This window comes from Acipenser ruthenus, chromosome 4, assembly GCF_902713425.1.
Source record: "Acipenser ruthenus chromosome 4, fAciRut3.2 maternal haplotype, whole genome shotgun sequence".
In the NCBI taxonomy this organism is placed as follows: Eukaryota; Metazoa; Chordata; class Actinopteri; order Acipenseriformes; family Acipenseridae; genus Acipenser; species Acipenser ruthenus.
In genome coordinates, this window is record NC_081192.1 from 53,030,973 (window position 1) to 53,044,066 (window position 13,094).

The 13,094-nt window shown below is 35.4% G+C and overlaps 1 protein-coding gene across 2 annotated transcripts in view; it reads left to right on the plus strand.

Moving 5' to 3' along the window:
* LOC117399269 (adenylate cyclase type 1-like) overlaps positions 1–13,094 on the plus strand; it is a 185,216-nt gene that overhangs the window by 56,092 nt on the left and 116,030 nt on the right. For both annotated transcript variants that reach the window (XM_033998358.3, XM_059022542.1), the window contains exon 5: positions 9,181–9,308. In XM_033998358.3, coding sequence (XP_033854249.1) covers positions 9,181–9,308 — 128 coding nt within the window. The remainder of the gene's footprint in view (positions 1–9,180; positions 9,309–13,094) is intronic.

Genomic DNA, 13,094 nt, shown 5'->3' on the forward strand with positions numbered 1-13,094 from the left:
CCAACAAAAGAAGATGGTACTTTGCTTGAAGTACACATTGTATTGCGTCGGCTCACAATAAACAATAGTTATTTTCAAAGGGAGGTAGGTCCTGATCTCCAGCAGTCCTGCAACATTATCTTTGGCTTGTCAGAAGGTTTCCAACTGGAATGGGTTCCGTTGATCAGACGTACTCACAGTTTAAAGAATGTGTCTGGTTTATTCCACCGCAAACACGTGGGCCTTGGGTGTTTAGAATATTTCACTGAAACAAGTCCTCTTAATTATGTACCCTTTTGATTACAAGTCACCTGGATTATTTCAGCGCAAGTGCACTTGAAAAGTTATTTAAGTTCATTTAAACAACCTTGGTTAGAATTATGCAGGTCTCAGTTTCTCTTCAGTTCCTTTCTGTGTGAGCTGGTTCCAAGCAGTTTGCGACAGGGCCCGCCGTGGATCCTTGCAATCGTCCCGTTTCCTGGTTAGAGTTTACCAAGCAGAGCAGAGAGCATGGCCCTCTTCAGAGCTGGTTTTAGCCTTCTCAGGACATGATTTTTTACGACTCAGCTTCACAAAGCTGCATTTGTCTACTTTGACCAGAGGATGGGGGGGAAGAGAAAAAAATATTAACTTGAAACTTTCTCAAACAAGTTTTAACAGTGTATATTACATCCAGCAGTAACCTGATTTGACTGCACTGTCTGCTACAACAATATTTGAATGCAAGTTACTCTACCCAACTAATTTTGTTCTGAACTTTTAAATTTCAGTGGACTCTACCTGTGGCCTTTTGTATGAATAATTATGTTTATTGTGTCTAATTGACATATTTAAGCCTTAATACTGCATTGTGTATTGCATTTTTTTAACTCAATGTTGGCATGCTGGTAGCTTGAGCTTCGTTCAGCTGAGCTTCTGAGTTCTTTCTAGCATTAATGTTGATTGATATATGTAGGCCTAGAGCTGCTTACTAAAAATCCAATGTGAAGGTCTACAATGGTGATGAATCACACGGTGTAACACAGAACTTGAAGAACTAAGTATTTTGAAAGTAGACATAGGTCTTAGCACCATTGAGCCTTCAGTTGACCTGCTAAACCCACAAGTGCATGCGGTAGTCATCAAAAACACATGCTTACTGCTGTACTTCCAAACACCTGTGAGACTGAAATGGAAGCCTGGCCATAGAGTCAGACTAATAAATTAGGTTTGCCAAATACTATTCTAAAACATCATTGCTTGTGCCTTTTTATGCAGCTTATATTTCTACATTACTGTGCCTTATTATAGACTGTACCAACAACTTAATAATAGATCTTGAACATTCTTTGTTCAGAGTTTTCTGATTTCCATGTCATTTTTGGATGCATTTTATAATAATAATTCCATTATAAATCATGAATTTAACATTCAAGCAATCTAATTTGCATATTTATCTTCCATGCATTTTGAATGTTATAAAATCAAAATCTAACTGACATCCATTATGAACACCAGTTTGAACATAACTTTGACAGTTGTCATGAATAAATACTTTTAGAACGCATCACTAGCAGTGGAGAATAGATACGAATGTAACTATCGACAATCTGAGTATACAGAAATCTAAATACAATGGATGGCATGTTAAAACAATCACCAATAAATTATATTTAAGTGTAAAACTGAATTGTGCGTCAGTGCAAGGAATTAAGCTTATCAGTGATGCCCTTTTAGATTCCCACATCGTTGTGACATTCACAGTAATCTTTATATACCAGTAATTATGTCAATTACTATGTCAGTGTAGTAATCTGCCTGGACAGTACAAGATTAACAAACATGTATTAGTTGTGATATTCATTGTCTGAGAAACTCAATGACAAAGCTTAGCCTGTGGTATCTTAACCACCTGATCATACACCAGTGTTTTACAAAATTGTAACCCTAAGAGGTTACATGAATCTTACATGAACTTGTATTTATTATTAGAAAATAATAAGTACTGTAGCACAGTCTCACACAAGAATCCTAATACAGTAAGTCATAGTAAAGAACATTTTAGAGCAATGATGACTTAAAGAAAAGTCTCTTGTCTAATTGTTTTTTAAACTATGTATGTGACAGGGTAGCATCACAACCCAAGCTGTTACCAGGAGGAAAGAGACCCAGAAACAGAAAGCTGCTGTTTAAGTGCCGGCGTGCACCTTTATTAACAAAAATAAACCAAACACAAAAGAAACACGGCACGAGCGCCAAAATAGAAGGTTTAAACAAAATAATAACTATGTGTAGGCTGGGCATTAGCCTTCACTACAATGTTCCAAAACAATGCAAAAATCACAGCACAAACCCCAAATCCTTCAGCAAACAAAGGATTTTGCTTCCTTTTATACATGTGGCCACTCCCCAATTAGCATCACTTACCTAATTGGGGAATGGCCACACCTGTGATTGCTGGCAGGGGCAAATTTAACCCCATCCCTGCCAACCTTATATTCCCACACACACACTATTTACAGCAGCAGGGCTTCTGCCCTGCCACAATGTACTATTAGAAAACGATTCACTATCATCAGCCAATCAGCTTCCAGCTATAGCAGGCATTAACACACAGTAGATGCCCGCTGGAACGTCACTGCATCACCTGTGAATCAAATTTAAAATCAATTGGTGCAAGTACTGGCTTTTTCATTGTGATTTGCTGTATTTTTAAACTTAGTTTACATCTATTGGACAGTAAATACTAAAAAAAGTATAACAGGTCTGAAAAAGTGCAGAAAGCTTTCTGATCAAATTCTTGAGCTCAGCTTTGTTGTGCTGTAACATCTTTTGAGCCTGAGTTGGGAAGATGGTCAAAACCAAAGCATGGAAAAGTTCACACTAAACTAAACTAGGCAATTGTGCTTTTTTATGCCACCATGTTTTGTTTTTGGTGGCGTCAGGCCAGAAGCAGGAAAGAAAAACACAGGCAGTACTGCAGGGCAAAAAGACACTGCGCGCCGTTTAATTAAATAATACAAATAAAAGGTTTAACAAAAACACTGCTCACAGAGCAAAACAAATGGTCAAACAAAATTACAAAGTCTCGAACGCAAAAGAATGCTAAGGTCAGGCTGAGCAACTGCCTTCACTGATCCTTATACATGTAAGTTAATCCAGTTCTTACTTTTAGTTTAGTTTTGTTTAGTTTTGTTTTGTTTTTCTCCTCCGTCTCTCTCGCACCCGTTTCTCCTTCCAAACATCCAACCCCCTCTGAGCCGAGAGTGGGTCTTTTATATTCGTGGCTGGAGCCTTAATTACCTATTAATAAATTACCTTATTAAGGCTCCAGCCACATTCCCACGAGCATTCTAGGGAAGGGGTTTTAACCCCATCCCCACGACTACATATTACAAGACCGGCTCTCTCGCCGGTCTCAAACAGTAAATAATAAAAGACGGACGGTGCTCGACCGCCCGCTCATAAACACAATAATGATTAGGACGGACGGCTTCATCCACCCGCCTACAAATACAATAACAATAATAACAATACAAAACATACAAATCTACAAATAATAATACAGGGGCGGGGTGTACCCTGTCACAGGACACATTTGTCTACTTGCCTAAGATGCTTCTTTAATTTTAATAAATTAAAATGTTAATTGTTGCTTTAATGGGGTGATTTTTATTGGACAAATTGCCACAAAATACAGCTTTTAGAACTTTCTTTTCGTTCATCCTTTCTTAAAGTTGAAAATGCTGATATGCTTGCAAGGCCGTAGCCAGCTATGAGGCACCCGAGGCACGGGCCTCGGTTAAAATCATACAAATAATTATTTATTTACGTTCTCTTACACATTGCGTAGCCGTAGTGCATGGGCAAGTGTGTGTATTGGCCACCACTGCGGTAGAGCATTCATTGACAGGGACTATCGCTTAATTAATGTGTTTGATTTTATGGTTACCCCTTTTCACTCAGAAAAGTGACCATCAGTATCAATAGCTTCAATTTAATAGGAACTTCAAGTTGTGTCTGGTAAAAGATGTACGATTCTTAACTCCTGAGTCCAAACCAATTCAGTTTTCAAAGAAATGCTGTCATCACTACTATTATAATAGAAGCACTATTGCACTGAATACATTCCAACAGTGGGATTCCATTCCAAGTTCTTAGAAACCACAAGCAAAGACTTTATTGATTGAGCTGCACAGAGAGTTCAGCTTGTGGCTGATATTTCATTGGTTTCATCAGTAACAATCTGGAGGTTTATATATCTCGAATATGTAATATATTTGTAATTTTCATTAGTAAATAAATGTACAAACACATAAAAATGTTTTGATATATATATATATATATATATATATATATATATATATATATATATATATATATATATATATATATATACTGCATTTCATTGGCCCTTGTGTTATGTGTTTTGCTGTTGTGTGATAAGCATTTCTTAACAATACATTTCTAATGTGATTACAGAAGAGCAGTAAGGGTATTTTTATCTCAGTATGACAATGATTCTTCATTTGTTCCTGGAATTTGACACATATTGACAATTACAATCAGCACACATACCCAACCCTATAAAATCTTCACTTCAGTGACGGTTAAAAGAGTGTGACGCATATCTGATTATTTCATTTTGGCCCATTTCAACACAGAAAAGATACAATGTCAAAAATACATACCTGAAAGTACTGTGTTTTAAAATAAGTAGGCTTACATTTAGATGTACTGTAGTTGGTTTTGTTTGTACAGTACTATATTTTCAACAGAAGAAGTACTATAATTCACAACAATATGATTCTGAAAATATCACTTGGCAAAAGAGACGAATGTGGACACATGCTGTAATATTGTACATACTTTAAAATCCGGTACGTATTGTAGCAGTATGGAAAATTCTGAACAGCAAAATGTTACCCATGTACAGAACTGCGTAAAAGGTAAAAGGCAATGCAATTTAGCAAAAGATACAAAAAAACAACAACACTGTTTCCAGAATTAAAACAGTATTCAAAGTCCGTATTCAAAAATGCAGAATGTAGTGCTCGATAAGGCCATAATGTCATAGTTCACTTGCAAATGAAAATGCACAAAAGCAACTAAAGATCACAGATTTAAAAAAAAAATACATCACAGTATCTAATGTGCAATAAAGACAGACTGGTTTGCACATACGAGAAAAAAAAATAAAACGCAGGCTGTGACTGATAATTAAATAGATTGTAACATTGAAGAGATGGGTTTTGCATCAGAAAACTGGTGATGGAGTCAAAAATCATGGTTGACGGGTAAGTGCATTAATTTGTTACACATATATAATGTGTATTGATTTGTTTCTTAATACAAGGATGGTAAAACACGACTGACGTGTATCTGAGTGTCGTATATCCGAGTGCTGACTGTAGTGCGATGTTAGTCTACCACCTCCAGGCATTTCATGTTTCACTTAGAAAATGTTATCGCTAACTTGAAATCTGCAACTGTTTAAGAGCTGAAAACAATTAAAAATTATAAGTTCAATTAAGGGTCTAGTTAAGCAATTGAGAGCTTAGTTGGAGTGAAAACCAGCAGACACGCTGCGTTCCCAGGACCAGGGTTGGGAACCACTGCACTAGAGTATATTCATGAAATATTAAAAGGCTTAAAGGCTGAATTTAGTCCCATTGTTTAAATTCACAACAAAGTTTAATAAGTACACAGTGATTCTAACCCATGCATTTAATTACATTTTTGTCTACTAAACATATTTATGGTTTTGCCTTTGAAACTGTGATTTAGTGTTTTTGAAGTTTCAGAAGAACTAACTCATGTGTTACACCAGGGGTCTCCAATCCTGGTCCTGGAGGGCTGGTGTCCCTCCTGGTTTTTGTTCCAACTGTAGCCTAAATTACATAATTGGACCAATTAAGTGCTTATTAGAAGCTTAATTGGTCCAAGTAAGTAAATGAGGGTACAGTTGGAACAAAAACCGGGAGGGACAACAGCTCTCCAGGTCCAGGATTGGAGACCCTTATGTTACACAATACATACGCCACGCACTATTTAATGTTGCTGCATGGCTCTTTGGTATAGATTTCACTTGCGGCTTTTTGCCAACACAACATAACATTTGGGACAAAGCATAGCGTTTTTGGCAATTAAATTATGTGGGAATATGGCCTTCTCTGCTGGATATGCCCCTGCTTCCCAGTTTATCTAAAAAAAGGTACAGGGCTGCCTGGGAGCCAATCAAGGCTGTCACGCATAATATTCAGTAAGGGAAATAAAAAATAAAAGACACTGATGCGTCTGCAAAACACCTATATTGACCTCCAACGGTCAATTCAATAATTAAGAGTCTGGTTGGAACAAAGCCCTGCAGTGGAATGCATTGGAAGAGCCAAGGTTACCTACCCCTGATCTAGCTCATGGGTAGGAAAACATGGATCTTCAATCCAGGTCTTTGTTCCAACCTTTAATTATTAAAATGAAAATAGGCTGTAAGTATTTAATCAATCGAGAGTCACAGTAGTTGCAACTGCCAAGTTTGTATAATAGCTGAATAACCATGTGACTATACAAAAACGATGGTACCACACAACAATTCCAATTGCTTGTCTGTTAATCTACTTATGTTTCTGTACATATCTAAACACTAAAATGGCACTCCAAGTTGCCTACCCAGATCTAAGCAAGACTAATATTCCAAATTAACACCAACTGTGATACTATTTTTTTTTTGTTATCTGCCTGCAGGGAATTGTGTTCAGACCATCACAAAATCTTACTTGCGTTGCAGGCTTCTGTGGTGTTTTTTGGTTTGTTTGTGATATGGACACCCATTAAAGCCAATAAATTGAAATAATAATTGCCAATCTGAGAAGCCTCCCAGTACAAATCACATTTGCCTTTTTACACGTGTTCACCCCATATGGGTTCTCTTAAGTGCAGTAACTTCAGTGAGAGGGTCAGAAAAAATAACATACTGCTTTTCAACAAGATTAGGTTTGCTGTGTTTAATACTAAAATAAAAGCTTTGTTTCTCAGCACAGTACAGGGTAATGGTAATGGGCCTCTGTTGAGATTAGAGTAGTTGGATACTTTATATTCCTCCTGGGTTTTGGAAACTAAAAATATCGTACATCAGATCTACGGGTTTAAATAAGTAGCAATTTACAATAGATTGTTTTAGATTGATGGTTGGCAAAAACAAGTTCATGTCAAAACTGATAGCTGTTATATTGTTATTCAAAAGCAATTCAGGTTTGAACTCACTTTCAAAGAAGTTTCAGGAACCATGTAGCAGGAAATACTGTTTGAATGCAATAAATGGGAAAGGATTTACCCACTATTTATTATTGAATAGAAAGTTCTTTTTTATAGTTAACACATTTCTGGGGGGAAAAGAAAAACCCTGATGAGTTTAATTGCTGCCTGTGTTGATTTTCAACAATGCTTTTATTATTAATGCCCAAAATTAATTATTATGGGTATTAATGCCATTACTTTGTCATTTTCCAGTGATGAGAAAATTGTTATTTAATTCAGGTTATGCAAATATTTCAAATACAGCAATATATAGTTGCAAACAAAAGTATTTGGGCCGTTTTAAAAAAATGAGAAAAACCACAAAGAAATTATTTTCTATAATTTATATTTGTTCTATTGAAAGATATACATTAAAGTAGAGATTCAGCATTATAATAAAACAACAAATTATTACATAACATGCATAAAATGAAAAACAACATGCAAAAACAAATTTCATATTTTGACAAAAGTATTTGGGCACCCTTACATTAGTATTTTGTGTGCCCACCCTTTGCTTCCTTTACAGCTTGCAGTCTTTTTTTGTACTTTTGAACCAGTTCCTGGAATCTTACCAGAGATATTTTTGCCCATTCTTCAACACATACAGCTTTCATTTCTGCAGTCGACTTTGGTTTCCTTTTTGCAACAGCTGCCTCCAAGTCAATCCACAACATCTTGATGGGATTCAAGTCTGGGGACTGAGATAGCCAATCCATAACTGTAATCTTCTTTTTTTTTTCAGAAATCCCTTTGTAGACTTCACGGAATACTTATGGTCATTATCCCGCTGCAATACAAACTCCCGTCCAATAAGCCTTCTTGCACTGGGTAACAAATGAGAGTGCAAAATGTCTTGAGATTTTGCAGCATTCATTGATCCTTCTACAATACAAAGGTCGCCAGTAACTGAGAAAGAAAAAACAAGCCCATACCATCACACAACCTCCACCATGTTTAACACAGGGCATGATGAACTTTTCTTTAAATTCTTCTCTTCCTCCAAACATATTGTTGCTTTCTAGGTGAAAAAAGTTGTATTTTGGATTTGTCAATTTGGTTGAAGAAATCATCAGGCTTCTTCAAGTATTCAATGGAAAACTCCAATCGCTTTCTTTTATGTATTGCTTTTAACAAAGGTTTGCATCTTAGTTTTCGCCCATGGACTAGGGTTCCCACCTCTGACTTACAAAAAACCAGGACACCAGAGTCATTTCGTACAAAAATAAATAAATAAATAAATAAATAAATCAATCATATACTTTGACATTTAATGTCCCAGGAAGTCTTACAGATTTCCCAGGATAGCTGCCTCAAAAAGAGAACAATCCAGGCATAACCAGAATGGGTGGCAACCCTACCATGGACATTCATCTTGTTAAGGTATCATTGAATTGTTCGCTCATGAATATCTTCTCTCAATTCTTGTGACAAATCATTTGTAGTAATCCGAGGATTTTGCTGGTCTAGTCGAACTATTCTTCTTCCAGAAATTATGAAATTAGTTTTTGCATGTTATTTTTCATTTTATGCATGTTATTTATTGTTTTATTATAAAGCTGATTTTTTTTTTTTTTAACTGCCCAAATACTTATGTCTGCGACTGTATATAAACTTCTGCAGCCTAATACTGTACCTTTGCTGTAGGTGACATGGTCCGACTGCAGCAAGACCACTGTAGTGAGTTTGAACTACTGTAGTAGCAACTATAGCATTATCGTTGAAATATCTGCTTATTCCTGAAGTACAAAATAAAAAGAATAAACTAAAATAACAGTAGAAATGTTACCCCTGCTAATAACTGTAATTCCTAGGTTGCCACTCTTTCGAAACAGGAGATGTATTGAACTTATTAACTACTCAGGAGCAGTAGTAACAGAGTATAAATCAGAAAATGAAAGCATGTCATCCTTTAATTTGTCACAGGAAAATCACTGCAGGAGAATCAAGATCCTTGGGGATTGCTATTACTGTGTTTCTGGACTGACCCAACCAAAAACTGATCATGCTCACTGCTGTGTGGAAATGGGATTGGATATGATTGATACCATCACGTAAGTAATTCATCAGTCCTAGTAATAATATGTTTAGCCTGTTTACATTTTAAGAATGAACCCAGACTTCTTATTTGGTACCTCATTTAATTTAAAAATGGCTTCTGTTCTATCTGCTTACCAACAAAATATTTACAACTGTAGCCTGAAATACAGATTTAAGCTCCATGTTATAAGTAACCTCTCTCTCTCACTCACACACACACACACACACACACACACATAAACACATAAGGTCTCAGCCAAATTTAGAAGTCGCTTATTGTAAATGACTTATAATATTACAAATTCACTTAACAACAATTCCTGTTAGTGCAAATTATTTTGGAGCCCTTCCAGAGAAGACAAATGTGAATAGAACTAAACCCCTAAAACTAGTTCGAACAGCTGACTGTAAAGGATATTGGAAACTGTATTTACTTGCATTCAGATTAGTGCCGCTGTACTGTATTTTAGTGCTACAGATCCTATGATGCATTTCAAGTTGCCATAGTGCTCACGTAAAAATATGCTCTAGTCTTGCAGACAAATTTGGAGGTGTTGAAAGCGGTGGATTATGCACCACAGTACAAGAACGATTAACGATTCCTTGTACATTCTCCCAAAAAGCTAAAGTGAAATCACCTCTATCCACGTAAGGATTACCAGTTACTTGTCTTTGATCTTTAATGCTTTTCCTAAATTGTTCTCCACAGAACGTCCAATGACAGCCTAGTGTTTAGGTTAAGGTAGCAGATTCAATTGAACCCGCTGTGATTTTTCCAGGTTGATCCTTTCAAATATAAAATAGTTATCTTCAGGTAGATTTAAATTCTAAAGACTCCAAAATGTGTATTTCAAATTAAATAAGGGTAGCTAGTTTTTGCTTAAGAGGTTTTTACAGGACAAGTCCTCTTCTCATTCTCAATGTAAAGTGGCTGCAGTGCAGCGTAAGTTTTCACAGGAATTTACACAACTCTAACAACTCTATGCGTGGGGGGGGCGATAAGGGGGCTGCAGTGGAGGGGTGTTAGTATCTCCTGCAGTGAGCTCCATAAAGTAAGACTGATTCTTAGTGCAGGTCCGTGGGGGAAAAATATATATATATATATATATATATATATTAGGGCTGTCATTCCATTAAAATGATCGGTTAATTTATGGGCATCAGTTGATTAATCGGTAGATTGATCCCTGCACATTTTTCAATAAAGGTAACACTCTTATAGTAGCTGTCCTGCATAGTAATACATACACAAATCAATAGAATTTAAAAATAAAATACCCCCAATGGGCATTTGGTCATTTTAAAAGTATTTCTGTTTTGTTAATGTACAGTAACACATTTTCACAGAACAACATCAATCCATGAAATAGCAAAATATAATGCACAAAAACTGAGAACTGATTTTTTTTTGTCTTTCATGTAATTGTATTTTGGGCTTCCGGGTTTTCGGCATTAAAAAAAAAATAGAATAATTTCAGGACGAAACAGGTAAACATCGGTTAAAACAACTCTACATCCATGTTCCACAATATAAACTAGTAAAAATCGGTATACATAAACAACTTGAACAGTAATGTAATATTAACAGTACTAACATCAATAAAACACAACATTATAGTCGCAGCTTGTGACACTAGTAAAATGCATTTACTCGCGTGAAACAATGCCAGGCCAAATGAAGGAATCGGGGAAAAATAAATGCATCAGAAGAAATTAACTTTATATATCCAACTTAAACATAAAAAACTTCCTTTTCACCAACACAGTTTTAAAATGAATAAACATATTTTTCCAAGCTGGCAGCAGACACTGAGGATCATTTTGGACGTTGCAGAAAATGTAAGAAGTGTGTGTAGCAACAACAAACCAGATACGAACTGTCGCAGGAAGCCTTCCCGCTAAGAGTATATTGCTGCAGAATGAAGGCTCGCTCAGCGTAGCTCTCACAGGGCGCTCACACAGCGTGCACAACTCGTAATTTACATCATGCTTCATTTACCCGGTTACTGTTATGAAATAAACGTAGTTTTAGTACCTCAATTCATCACCCTTATCATTTGATCGGGCTGTAGCATATAATGATGACGTCTATTACGAGTTGTGCACGCAGCACTACCCTATACATACATATATATATATATATATATATATATATATATATATATATATATATATATATATATATATATATACATATATATATATATATATATACATATATATATATATATATATATATATTACAATAAACATACATCCCGATACCTATTTCAAATTCTTGTTTTGTTAACTGCATTCAAATTTATAAAAAAAAAACATAACATTCTGACTTATTCTGGTTTAAAATGGTCTTAACCGGTAAAACAAAAAATGTTAAAAGAATTTGGAAGCTAAATTGTGTAATATTTGTTTTGTTACCAGAATTAGTAAGCACAGTACTACCCCACCATTTTGAAAAGCTGGAAATAACATCACACTGTTATGTGTTTTTTTTCTCCCAATGTTTGATTAATTTTGTGGGTAAATAAAACCTACAAAATACATAATGTTTTTACAGTCATTATGTATAAGTTCCATGAAACATTTCTAAACATTTTACCCTAAAGCAGTATGTTTTATCTTCCATGCATTTTCATACTTAGAATCAATAAAAAAGTACAGTGCTATAAAAAGCCATTCTATTCTTAATAAACAATTTTTTTATCTAAACCACAGCATAGTTTTTAGTCATCTACTAAGTCAACTCCAAACAAGCCTGGCATTACTAGAGAATAATATATTTAAAGTCAGTAAGCTGGATTTGCGGTCTGACTGAAAGTCAGGGATCCTGTTAAATTTACTTGGTGCTCCAAAGCAGGAGCTAGGTTTTTTGTTTTGTTTTGTATTGTTTGTTAAAAGAAGCTGCATTTCCAATGGAAAGGGAACACCGCGGAACAAATAAATATACCGTCCTGTTTAAACCCATCCTTTGTTGTCGAGAGTGATTTATCCATCAAAGACAGTGTTAGGAACCCAGAACTGTGTTCAGATTTATACTGTAAATAAAGAAGCTTTGCCACAATTTGTAATTATGACATATATATTTTTTTTACATTGTTAATGTATAATTGTATTACTTTTAGCAAACAATGACAATGACATTGCAAGCCCTTTTCTAAGTGTTATGTTTAGAACGTGTAATACTATAATTAACTAATTGTTGAAATGATTGTTGTGTAATAAAATGCTATTTGCTTTTCTGTTGAATTGTTCTGACTGTGGTTTCATTGACAAATCAACAGTTTTCTGTGGATTCGTAGCATAAACTGTGGATTTGTTAATCAATAATATATCTGTCCAGCACTCCCCTTCTCTTCAAAGCCACCCTTTCACTTTCAAGTAGAAGATTTGTAGAATTAATCAATCGAATGATCAATGGGTGATGTCACAGAAATGATTTAAAGTAGAATAATTAATAATGAATCACCTAACAAATTCCTGGAAAGCTATGGCTCAGTCGTTAAGAATAGGAAGGTTTTTACCAAGGACCCCATTCCGTGTTCTAGAAAGCAGCATCCCGGTAAACTGTTCAACTGTGGGAAGACCTGTCAACTGCCTGGGCCTACAGTTATCATTTCAAAGTACGTATCTGTTTCACAGCATAATATATCATATTAAAATATATTGTTAGACATAGAGTATTTTTCAGTTTGGAGGGGTGAACACGCTGTAATTAAATGTATTTTTTGAGTTATTGTATTAATGCCAGTAAAATATTTTTTGACATAAGGTACCTTCAACTGTCTGAACTGAATTAAAAC